At 33.9% G+C, this 12,609-nt stretch overlaps 1 protein-coding gene across 1 annotated transcript; it reads left to right on the forward strand.

The window, feature by feature from the left end:
• The first annotated feature begins 4,518 nt into the window (after positions 1-4,518).
• On the forward strand, positions 4,519-6,804 carry LOC132723630 (toll-like receptor 4). The gene has a single exon (XM_060708394.1). The coding sequence runs from the start codon at positions 4,519-4,521 to the stop codon at positions 6,802-6,804; it is 2,286 nt and encodes a 761-aa protein (XP_060564377.1).
• Positions 6,805-12,609: the final 5,805 nt, after the last annotated feature.

The raw sequence follows: 12,609 nt of genomic DNA on the forward strand, positions 1-12,609 counted from the left end.
GTCGGAAGCCTGCGACGTTAGCTTAGGAAGTTAGAGGTCTGGTATTCGAATCCCGGTCAAGATATATAAAAACGTTTTTATTTTATTTTTTTTATAAGTTATATGATCATTTCTCCTCACCGTTACTACTTGTTCATTTTAAGCCTTATCAGATTCCCTACACATGGATTGCTGGAACAGATTTGTCATTCTTGACTCTGTCGGTCGCAAACACCACTGTATTTTAAAGGTTTTATATGTCATATTGTATTTCGCTAATTTGGGTTATAACATTAACATTTCTATTTGATACATTAAGATCCAAAAGACAGTTTGTTATATTCTTAAGTCTCTTCGCATCAGAAATTTTTATAATGTCACCACCCCGAGAAAATTCTCATTTAGATTCTACCACGTATCAATGAATCTAGTGATTCCATAATCAGGCAATATGCGAAGAATCTCAATTTAAACTTCCTGCAATTTCTTCGATATCGTAATTTTTCAACACCTAGACGATATATAAATGGTGGCTATTCACTCATTAGGTGTCCACTAGAGACGCTACGTATATCTATATAATGGTCATTGTTTATCATGTAACACTATATGTTACATAAAGCTTTTAAATTTTACAAGAAGATAAATTGTTGCAGGAAAAAACTATTGATTATTGATACAATGATATTTTGGGTTACTTACCAATCATTTCATACTTTCATTTCAAAAATGACTTAAAAGTTGTATATTTCATTTTGTTTGGGACTTTCCAACGAAGACCTCTTATCATCTATCTGTACATTAATTATCTTAAGTATGAGAGGTTTGTTGAGTACAACCAGAGGCCTTTTGAAAGCTAGCTAGAGTCTTCCGTGGTCTTAGACTTTAAAATTATTATATCTCGTCTATTTTGGTCCAGAGCGTGACATAAAGGTATCGATGGTAGAATCGAAAACATATGGACAATTTGTAAATTGAAGTTTTTTCCAAGACACATTTTAGCATCCTCGTAGCGATCTTACTCAGCAATATTGCCGGATCGAAACCTTTTCGGGACCTGGCGGTGACAACGAGTCATTGCAATTGTTATACTGGGTCTAGAAGGGCCTGGGTAATCAAGAATCGTCTTTAGCTGCTCTCGTCACCTTTTGTCTTTCTCTGTCATACGTCTCCTGACGGTTGTACCATACAGCTGATACCTTGCCGAGGCTTTACCGGTGTCAATGGTGTGATATACACCATGCGCTATAACTACCTCACGCTGTGCTCACCTACTCCTTAAATCACTACAGCCTTCCACATCTCTGCTACATTCAAATGCCGTCTTATCAGAGTCTCGCCTTCGAACGACCATAATTTTGTTATTTACCGGTGTATACGGACAATAACGTGTCTCTGCTTCAAGTACTCCGTGACAAGACCTTTCTGTTATAACATCATGCATTTAGCTTTATTTAGCTTTGGTACCAACTCAAAACTTTGCTGTATCAAACTATGCAAAATAGATAATTACATTAAAAAAGAACTTTTCATAATATAGTGAGAAACCTTTGGTGCTCAGCAAAAGATGAGTAATATAATTACCGGTATATAGCAAAATAGGAAGGTTAGCATCCGCGCAGTCTGATCAGGATCCATACTGTTCGTTATCAGTTTCTTTACTTGTAATAGGGCTGGAAAGCGAACAGCATAGATCCTGATCAGACTGCGCGGATGTGCAAGCTGGTCTGGACCCATGCTGGTCGCAAACGCACTATGTTGGTTTTGTCGTGACGCGGCTCATTTTCTTTCGTTGGCAGAATACACAGTCTTTGTCCGAGAGTTCCGCCAACAGTTCTGCCAGTTTTAATTCTGAATGGTAATAAGAATGTTGAATTATTATATAGCTACGTGCTTTGTAAAGGAGTGAAACGTTTAGTAAAAAAGAACCTACATATGAACGGAAATCTGTATAAGGTTCATCGATGATGTGCCGGTATAGCTATGCATTTGCCATGAACTCCAGTGTTTTAACACAACGGTTAGACATGTTTAACGACCAACAAATACAGGCTAAAATACATACTGTAAGAAAAAGTGTCCTTAAAACGACTTGAACCTGACGTGAAAGTTCAATATTATATACATGTACAGAAGTGTTGAATAAGTAGGTTGCTATATAGAATGGTCACGTATATATGATATACATTTCTGATTTAAACAACAAGTGTTCTACTACTGATGACGACAGAATTGATAAAACTGTTCTCTGGAAAAAATCTCGACAATATTGGTCTTAATGCTCTCAAATTTTTATGTAACAATGTCAAATGTGCGGTACGTGTAAAATGAGCATTTGACGTTGAAATCGGCTTAAAACCGGAGTGTTTGATCATTCCGCAATTCAATATGTACATAAACGATTGAAGTAGCACAGCAGAGCCTATCATAATTATGTCGGACATGCTTTCACTATGTAAAAGAAATAAAATAAAATGAAATAAATGTAGAATTTGTACTATATAATGAGACCAGACCAGAATGCATATCATCCATAACAAATAGCTGGAAAAGGTTTTCTGATTATAATGTTTCTGAAATGTTCGTATATCACAGAAGAATATTGTAGATACATGTCACAAAATACTGCGATAATGTTTAGCCGCAAGAAGAAAAAATATTTTACTCATACTTTTATAGAAGATATTTCACTTTGTCTTAAGTTTAAAGAACATGAGTTAAAATGACATCTCAAATTAAGATTTATCAACTTTGTATGTTCCAAAAAACATTATTTATAAAGATATTACCGAATTTAACATTTCATGTAAATAAAGGGAGGTAATAAAAATTTATTTTCTATAAAGTCTAAGTCAATTTTATCAATAAGAAAAGAATGCCTATATTTTAATGATTACATATAATGTGTACAAATATTTGCAGTACGTATTTTACATATTCTTCGATGTTTGAAAATTGTTTTATAAGCATAATTATATACATGTACATATATATATTATTATTTCACTTAAGTGTGGTACACAACCTCAATTACAACATACAGGATCTTTAAATAAAATGGTTGTTATTGTTGTAATATATCATACGTTAATGCAATGATAACTGATATCATGGACGCATATATAATAGTGTTGCAATATTTATCTTTAGCTCTATTTGGCATTGAACATTGTTAGGCGATGTATAAAAGCAATTATATACGTACGTTTTTTCACTATTTTATATTGCTATTCAATGACGTTTCATTGACCTTTTAACAAGTGTTGCCTTTTTTGTTCTCATTCGAAGAACCATTTCTGTAGGGGGAATAATGTCCGAGTATTAAGAAAAGCTCTTCATTTTGACATTCTTGTCCCACATCAAACAGTGCCTGTGTGCATGTTACGCTACTAGTGATTAAAGGGATAGATAATAGTTTGGATAGACAAAAGAGGTGTCCTCCTCTGAAATTAATGTAAAGGAGCTAGTAGCATCAAATATGAAACGCACACAAATGTTTTGATAAAACACTTAAATATACAGAAATTGATTGCTTTGTTTACAATTTGGAGGTATTTCTATTTTCATTTACTTCTTAAAAGTCATCAAACTACATTTCTTTTTGTTAATTGTTACCTCTATAGATTTTGTTGTTCCTGGACACATGCAAGAGGAAACAACTACATTAGAAGACGATTTATAGATTTAAAAAAGAACTTTGATTAACAGAGGGATTAACTTTTTGAAATACCAGCAGAGAGATGAGTTTAATCGTGAAACACTGTAAAATAACTCGGTAGTTTCGAAGTTTTCATCGTAAAAACTTGTGTATATCAAAATCCACTTAGTATTTCCGTTTTATTTTTCCGCCGCGGCTTCATATTTTGTAATACTTAATATGTAAAAGTTTGTCAATGAGTAATTGACATCTATAATACTTTACAATAATTGACTGAAATATGTTTATGGAAAACGTTATTACTGTAAATGTATTTAATTTTTTTTGTGTAGATACACATAATTGCATTAATTCATCACATGATGAGATAAGTTAGAAAAAGATTGTCCGAGTGACCATCAAAATCAGAATTTCTAGAAGATAACAGACGCGGCTACATGAATAAGTCGTAAAAGAGCAGGGAATAGCCATACTAACAACAAGAGGACGGTAACACGAACAGGTTGTGCATAGAATAGCTAAACCAAAAATTAGAGGACGGTAATACGACCAGGTTGTGCACAGAATAGCCAAACCAAAAATTAGAGGACGGTAACTCGAACAGGTTGTGCATAGAATAGCCAAACCGAAAATTAGAGGACGGTAAATTGAACAGGTTGTGCACAGCATAGCCAAGTCAGAAATTTAAGACGATTAGAAGCACAGCAACAAATCAAGTTGCACATATATACGGAACGCTCTAAAATGTAACTCTTATGCAGTGGATTAGAGGGATGGGCATTAACAAGACAAAGTTGTATAGGTGTAGAAAACAGTCAATCTAAAATGCAAGAAGATTAGAGGGACAGAAACACAAAGAAGCTGTACATGTGCAAGAAATAATGATGAGTGCTATTTATTTGTCATTATTTTTATGTGTTTTACCATCAGCAATTTCAAAAACATACTGCCACAAAGAAAATAATGCCACTTTGAATTGTAATTACTTTCCAAATGAACTCCCAGAGAAGGTTTCCCGTGTTATTATACAAAACTTTAGGAAAGTTGATGAAAATCTAGTTGTAAATGGGTCATTTTTTGCAACAAAGAATTGGAGATTTGTAAAATATTTGGAAATAAGTGACGAATCAGTAGTCTCTGGTACATTAACATTGGATGCAGGTTGCTTTAGTCAATTAAAGGTGCTTGTAGAATTACATTTACATTTAGCTTTAGCTGATTTCATTTTATCTGCTGACGCTTTTGTTGGAGCAAACTCAGTCAGAGTATTAAATGTGAGTTCGTGTGTTAGACTGGATATGCAAGATTTCTTAGCCAGTTTAAACGGAACAAATAAATTAAGAAATCTTAAAGTGTTAGCAATATCAAGGCTGAGTCATTACAGAGGACCACTTGTGGTTGATTTAATTTTTGGAAACATCTTACAAACGAAACGAGTAACAGAAATTGAAATCATCGGTTCAGAAATATCTTATTTGCGTCTTAGCATTTTTGGTTGTGTTAAATCTTTAGAAAAATTCAATGTTTCTCAATCACAACTTAGTCATACAGATGACAAAGGATTCAATATCAGTGATCTTTCATCGTTAAAAGTTATGGATTTAAGCTATTTGGAACTCCCAAAAACTGGCATGCCTCCTCCTGGAAAACTAGTGTTATCAAATGAATATTTTACAGATGAACGGATTATTCGTGTGCTCAGTGGTATACTGACACCAATTAGTGTAAATGGGACATCAATTTTCCCGAAAACGACTCATATATGGATTATTAACTGCACGCTCCCAATCAACAAACCTTTGCATATTCACGGGCGCGAATTGGTCATTAAGCAAAATAATCTGAGACATTTCGACTTACGGTGCACCAACAATTCGATTTCAAGTATTGAAGTGGTAGATTTTTCAGAAAATGGCCTCCAGTTCTTTACTCCGTTTGCTGCCACATGTTTACCTCAAATTAAAATGCTAGACTTTACGAATAATCAATTATTCATAATGGAAAAGCAAAACATTTCATTATTTGCAAAGCTGGCTGGATCTTTTAGTTATTTACAGTTTATAAGTTTTTCAGAAAACAATTTACAGACGATTCCTTATAACATGTTTTCAAACAATTCTGCCCTGGAGTTCATAGACCTTTCTTCCAACAAACTTCAACAGGTGACATTCAGTTTGGAACATTTATGCAAACTGAAAACTTTAGACCTAAGAAACAACTTAATACACATTTTGAATGATCTCTCAATCGACCGTCTAAACTCTATACCTGATAGTTCTTACCATAAAAAGAAGAACGCAACTGTTATTCTTGCGTCAAACAGCATTTCATGTTCCACATGCAACGCAAAACATTTCATCCAATGGATTCTCACAACCAATTATGTCAATATAACATCGCAAAACCTGAAATGTCTAGATAATGATGGTCGAAAAACTGAAATCAGTGAAAAGACAGTGCAACATTTAAAACACTTATGTAACTTACTCTTGTACATTATTTCATCATGCTCGTCTGCCATTCTCTTCATTCTCATAATCGTTGCATTTGTTTATAAACTATACAAAAGGCGGTTTCTTATAAGACAAAGGGAGCATAGATATAATGTAATTGAGCGTCTCCGTGTTGGTCTTCACCAATACAAATATGCGTGTTACCTTGTCTATTCACTTGAAGATAGCGGTAACGAAGAATGCGACAGTGAACAAAGATATATGATCGACAGTGAACACTTTATGAATCGAGAATTTGTAGAAAATTACTTTATTGCACCCCTTAAAAGAAACTTACAACATGAAATAGGAGCAGAGAGACAGTTGGTATGTTGCGACGAAGATTCTGATGGAGGCCGCAGTGATTTTGATGTGTTCTTCAATAATTTAGCATCATCGTCGTCTGTCGTCGTTATTGCTTCAGAGAAATTCTTCAGTAATGCGTTATACTGTTGGATGTTGGAACAAGTCATTGCACAGGAAAAACAGATCATATTTTTGATTGAAGATGGTATAGCTCATAAATTAAGGAAGGAAGAAACTAAAAGAATTTTTAAGAATTGTAAAAAATTTAAATGGAAAATCGAAAATGGTGAATTGATCTTAAAGACTTCATGGAATGAAGTGTGTCTAGCCATTTTCGACGGCACGTGTTTATCAGAAAATGATAACTGAAGGATCGTACTGTGTATATGGTCTCTTGAAACCGTCAATATCTTCAAATATCAGTAACTTAATGATAGGTAATTGTGAATGTGCTCTCTCGTTTTTATACATATATGTTCTCCTGCTAATGTAAATATGATCAGCTGTAATTGAAGATATGATTTCTTGTTATTGTCAATGTAATATCTTGTTAGTGTAAATATAAGCTCTTGTTATTGTAAATATAATCTCGTTTTGTTATTGTAAGTATAATCTCTTGTTATTGTAAGTATATCAATCTCTTGTTATCTCTTGTTATTTAAAATATGATTTCTTGTTATTGTCAATGTAATCTCTTGTTAGTGTAAATATATTCTCCTGTTAGTGTATATACATGATCTCTGACGATAATCATCATTTAAATGTCAGTAAAGGCGTTCCATAGTTGTCACCTCCCTAAATATACATGTAATGTAACTATGCTTTCAAAGTATTGGTGATGTCCATCATTACCGGTTAAATCATGTTATAAACATTAACCTTTATGTCCATCATTACCGGTTAATTCGTGTTATAAACATTAACCTTTATGTCCATCATTACCGGTTAAATCGTGTTATAAACATTAACCTATATGTCCATCATTACCGGTTAAATCATGTTATAAACATTAACCTATATGTCCATCATTACCGGTTAAATCATGTTATAAACATTAACCTTTATGTCCATCATTACCGGTTAAATCATGTTATAAACATTAACCTTTATGTCCATCATTACCGGTTAAATCATGTTATAAACATTAACCTATATGTCCATCATTACCGGTTAAATCATGTTATAAACATTAACCTATATGTCCATCATTACCGGTTAAATCATGTTATAAACATTAACCTATATGTCCATCATTACCGGTTAAATCATGTTATAAACATTAACCTTTATGTCCATCATTACCGGTTAAATCATGTTATAAACATTAACCTTTATGTCCATCATTACCGGTTAAATCATGTTATAAACATTAACCTTTATGTCCATCATTACCGGTTAAATCATGTTATAAACATTAACCTTTATGTCCATCATTACCGGTTAAATCATGTTATAAACATTAACCTTTATGTCCATCATTACCGGTTAAATCATGTTATAAACATTAACCTTTATGTCCATCATTACCGGTTAAATCATGTTATAAACATTAACCTTTATGTCCATCATTACCGGTTAAATCATGTTATTAACATTAACCTTTATGTCCATCATTACCGGTTAAATCATGTTATAAACATTCAGTCACAAAAACATCATCAGTAATAACGTTGCTACATAGGTATACCTACACGAGATAACAAAATAAAGAATAGAGACAATTTGTCAGTCGTTGTTAATCAATTCGATTAACGATACCGACCCAAATAAAGACTGAACTAAGATTGTTTGTTTGGGTTTTTGTAAAACGAGTATTGGAATTTGAATAGTTCTTAATGTTTTATATTAGGTCAATAATTCAGATACAATGTTAACGCATTTCTAACAATACACTATATTGGACGTTACGAGTTTGTAACGTTATACTTTATGATTGCCAAGCCTGACGTCTAATAGTTATGCTCATAAATTCAAAGCAACATAAAAGAACCCATAAAAAACTCATTTGTCTTGCCTTCCTCCCTCATGTACAGACACAATCAAACCGAGTCTGTTATTTCCATGTAAGTTTTCTGTTTTTAATGCTTCCGAGGGATCACTTTTTCAGACATTAAATCATTTATAAAAAATCCTAAACAATGTAATTATCAATTTGAAATAAAAAAAAACAACAGTGTATTTTTGGCTATCCGCCATACTGGTTAAAAAGCTCTGTACTGATTGATTCCAAATTTTTGAACCGGAAAATATATTCGTGGACGCTAACAGTGCATGGGCAAATGTTTAGTACAAAATATTTCGTTTTAAAGTTTTTCCTCATTGAAAGGCTTGCATTCAATAAGGCCATCAGGCGTCATCCGGTTAGCTCAGAACGTAGAGCTTTTGACTTTGAATTGGACGACCCGGGTTTGATTCCTATACGGAGACGTTCGTTGAGATTGGTTTAAACATATTTATTTTCAGCTCGATTGCGAAACAAGTTGTTGCAACTTATATAAACAAAAATCTGCAATCTTTCCCAACACCGGTGTGGCGTGAATTTTGTCATCATGGCCCTCTTGTTTACTGTTACTTATTTATTTCTAAAGGGATCAACCTCATACTTCAAATTTATGTACCTTATCATCATCCCCATCTTATGTGACAAGGTTCATATCTCTTGCACCAATATTTTCAGATTTATATCCCATTGAATAGAATTTTCCTTAAAAATATTATTTTTACTGATACTTATTTATTTCTAAGGGATCAACTTCATACTTCAAATATATGTACCTTATCATCATCTACATCTTATGTGACAAGGTTCATAACTCTAGCACCAATATTGCAAGAATTATCTCCTTATAAACTTAGATTTTTTTACTAGAAAAATGTTATTTTTTACTATGACTTTTTTAGTTTTAAAGGTATCTACCTCAACATTCAAATTATTTATTCCTTATCATCAATTACATTTTATGTGACATTATGCTCATAACACTTGAAGCAATATTTACAGATTTATCTCTCTTTGAACTTAGAATTTTCGTTAAGAAATATTATAACTTCTTTACTTTTTAAGGTATCTACTTCAAATATATATTTCTTATCATTACACACATATTGTGTGACAAGGTTCATAACTCTAGCGTGACTATTTCTAGAATTATTCCCCTTGATCTTTGAATTTATGTTAACAAATGTTATTTTTTTACTATAACTTAATACATGATTGTACATAATTGATTTTTGTGTCGCCATATAGGCGACATATAGGGATCACTTCTCCGTTGTCTGTCTGTCCGTCCGTCACAAAACTTGTCCGGACTACTCCTCATAAACTACTGGTGCAATTTCATCCAAAATTTACAGGAATGATCAGTACCAAGTCTAGTTGTGCATATTAGCAGCATTTTCCGGTTCAATGATTTTTGTCAGAGTTATGGCCCTTTAATAATTTTTAATTTTAAAGTTTGTCCGGACAACTTCTCTTATACCACTAATGCAATTTCAATGAAACTTTACAGGATTGATCTGTCGCTCAAGTCCTTGCGCATATTGCACGGGTTATCTGGTTGAATGATTTTTGGCCGAGTTATGGCCCTTTGATAAAAGGTGTTTTTTATGCTCCCCGAAAAAATTTCGGGGGAGCATATAGTCGCCGCCTTGTCCGTCCGTCCGCCCGTCTTTCCGTCCGTCCGTCCCCTTTTCTTGTCCGGGACATAACTTTGAAACAACAAGAGGTATCAACATGAAACTTTGTAGGTAGATAGATCTCATTGAGTAGAAGTGCAGTGCACAAGAACCGTAACTCTGCCTTGCCTAATTTTTGAATTATTCCCCTTTGTTTATTTTTACACTTTGAACTTTGTCCGGGACATAACTCTAAAAGTGTAAGAGGTATCAACATGAAACTTTGTAGGTAGATAGATCTCATTGAGTAGAAGTGCAGTGCACAAGAACCGTAACTCTGCCTTGCCTAATTTTTGAATTATCCCCCTTTGTTTATTTTACACTTTGAACTTTGTCCGGGACATAACTCTAAAAGTATAAGAGGTATCAACATGAAACTTTGTAGGTAGATAGATCTCATTGAGTAGGTGTGCAGTGCACAAGAACCGTAACTCTGCCTTGCCTAATTTTTGAATTACCCCCCTTTGTTTATTTTACACTTGGAAATTTGTCCGGGACATAACTCTAAAAGTATAAGAGGTATCAACATGAAACTTTGTAGGTAGATAGATCTCATTGAGTAGAAGTGCAGTGCACAAGAACCGTAGCTCTGCCTTGCCTAATTTTTGAATTATCCCCCTTTGTTTATTTTACACTTTGAACTTTGTCCGGGATATAACTCTAAAAGTATAAGAGGTATCAACATGAAACTTTGAAGGTAGATAGATCTCATTAAGTAGGTGTGCAGTGCACAAGAACCGTAACTCTGCCTTGCCTAATTTTTGAATTATCCCCCTTTATTTATTTTACACTTTGAAATTTGTCCGGGACATAACTCTAAAAGTATAAGAGGTATCAACATGAAACTTTGTAGGTAGAAAGATCTCATTGAGTAGGTGTGCAGTGCACAAGAACCGTAACTCTGCCTTGTCTAATTTTTGAATTATACCCCTTTGTTTATTTTACACTTTGAACTTTGTCCAGGACATAACTCTAAAAGTATAAGAGGTATCAACATGAAACTTTGTAGGTAGATAGATCTCATTGAGTAGGTGTGCAGTGAACAAGAACCTTAACTCTGCCTTGCCTAATTTTTGAATTATCCCCTTTTGTTTATTTTTACACTTTGAACTTTGTCCGGGACATATTTCTTAATGTATTAGAGATATCAACATGAAACTTTGTAGGTAGATAGATCTAATTGAGTAAGTTTGCAGTGCACAAGAACTGTAAAGCTGTCTTGCCTACTTTTGGAGTTATTGCCCTTTGTTCATTTTGACACTTTGAACTTTGTCTGGGACATTACTCTAAAATTATAAGAGATATCACCATGAAACTTTGTAGATAGATAGGTCTCATTGGGTGGAAGTGCAGTGCTTAAGAATCATTACTCTGCCTTGCCTTATTTTGAAGTAATTGCCCTTGTTTATTTTTACTTTTTGACTTTTGTCCTGGACATTACTTTAAAACTATTAGAGATATCAACATGAAACTTTGTAGGTAGCTAGATATAATTGGATAGAACTGCAACGCTTCAAGAACCTAAACAAAGCCTGGTCTAATTTTGGAGTTATTGCCCTTTGTTCATTTTTTTATACTTTCCTGTGTCCAGAACCTTCTCGGGGAGCATCACCCGGTTCAACCGGTTCTTGTTTCTGTGAGTTGCCAAATACGCCAAAGCTTGTCCAGACTACTCCTCATAAACTACTGGTGCAATTTTATCCAAACTTTACAGGAATGACCAGTACCAAGTCTAGTTGTGCACTGTCCATCTGTCTGTCAGTCTGTCACAAAATTTGTCCCAACATGAAATTGGCCATCATTAGGCGACACATGTGATTACTGATCGCTCTTGTTCTTTCATAGTTTTGTCCTCCTTTAATATTTTATTAGTCGAGCTTGGCTGTCTCCTGTGACAGCTCTTGTTATTGTATTTAACAATTATGCTTCATTCAGTTTTACATAAGAAACAATTATAGTTGTTTACCAGGTAAAGCATATTTGAAAATATGTAAAGATGACTAATTGAAGCTATTGTAGCTCACAGACTGCCTTAACAGTTGCGACAAACCATAAATTCATCTGATATTGCTGTGTTTTACCCTGAACACTTATGTCTAGGGTTAGGACACACTTTGTCTGACACAATTGAAGTACATATGTATCATTTGTTATTTGAAACATAATCATAAGCACTACGACTAGCATTATTTCTGGTCCAGACTGGAACCCGAGTAGAGCCACTGACATTCCTTAAGCTAGCTATTATAGCTTCATTACATGAAAGAATCTAAGGTCCCTGTCAGGATTCGTATCCACAGTGGTAACGGGCTAGTGGTTTAAAGTCAACAACCATAACCACTCTGCCAGAGATGTCCCCTGATAAAAACTTCACACATTGATAGAGACCATTTTGAAGAATTACAGTGCCAGAGAATCACTACTTTACCTTGTTTGAATTTTTTAATTAGAATTTTTTTTTACGAAAAAAGAAATAGAGGTATTCACTATTGTTGCAGT

Source organism: Ruditapes philippinarum, unplaced genomic scaffold (genome assembly GCF_026571515.1).
Source record: "Ruditapes philippinarum isolate M1 unplaced genomic scaffold, ASM2657151v2 ctg1207_1_1_1_1, whole genome shotgun sequence".
In the NCBI taxonomy this organism is placed as follows: domain Eukaryota; kingdom Metazoa; phylum Mollusca; class Bivalvia; order Venerida; family Veneridae; genus Ruditapes; species Ruditapes philippinarum.

What these genes read in the sequence shown, in the direction of transcription:
- LOC132723630 (XM_060708394.1), top strand. Translation starts at nt 4,519, where the DNA reads ATGATGAGTGCTATTTATTTGTCATTATTTTTATGTGTTTTACCATCA.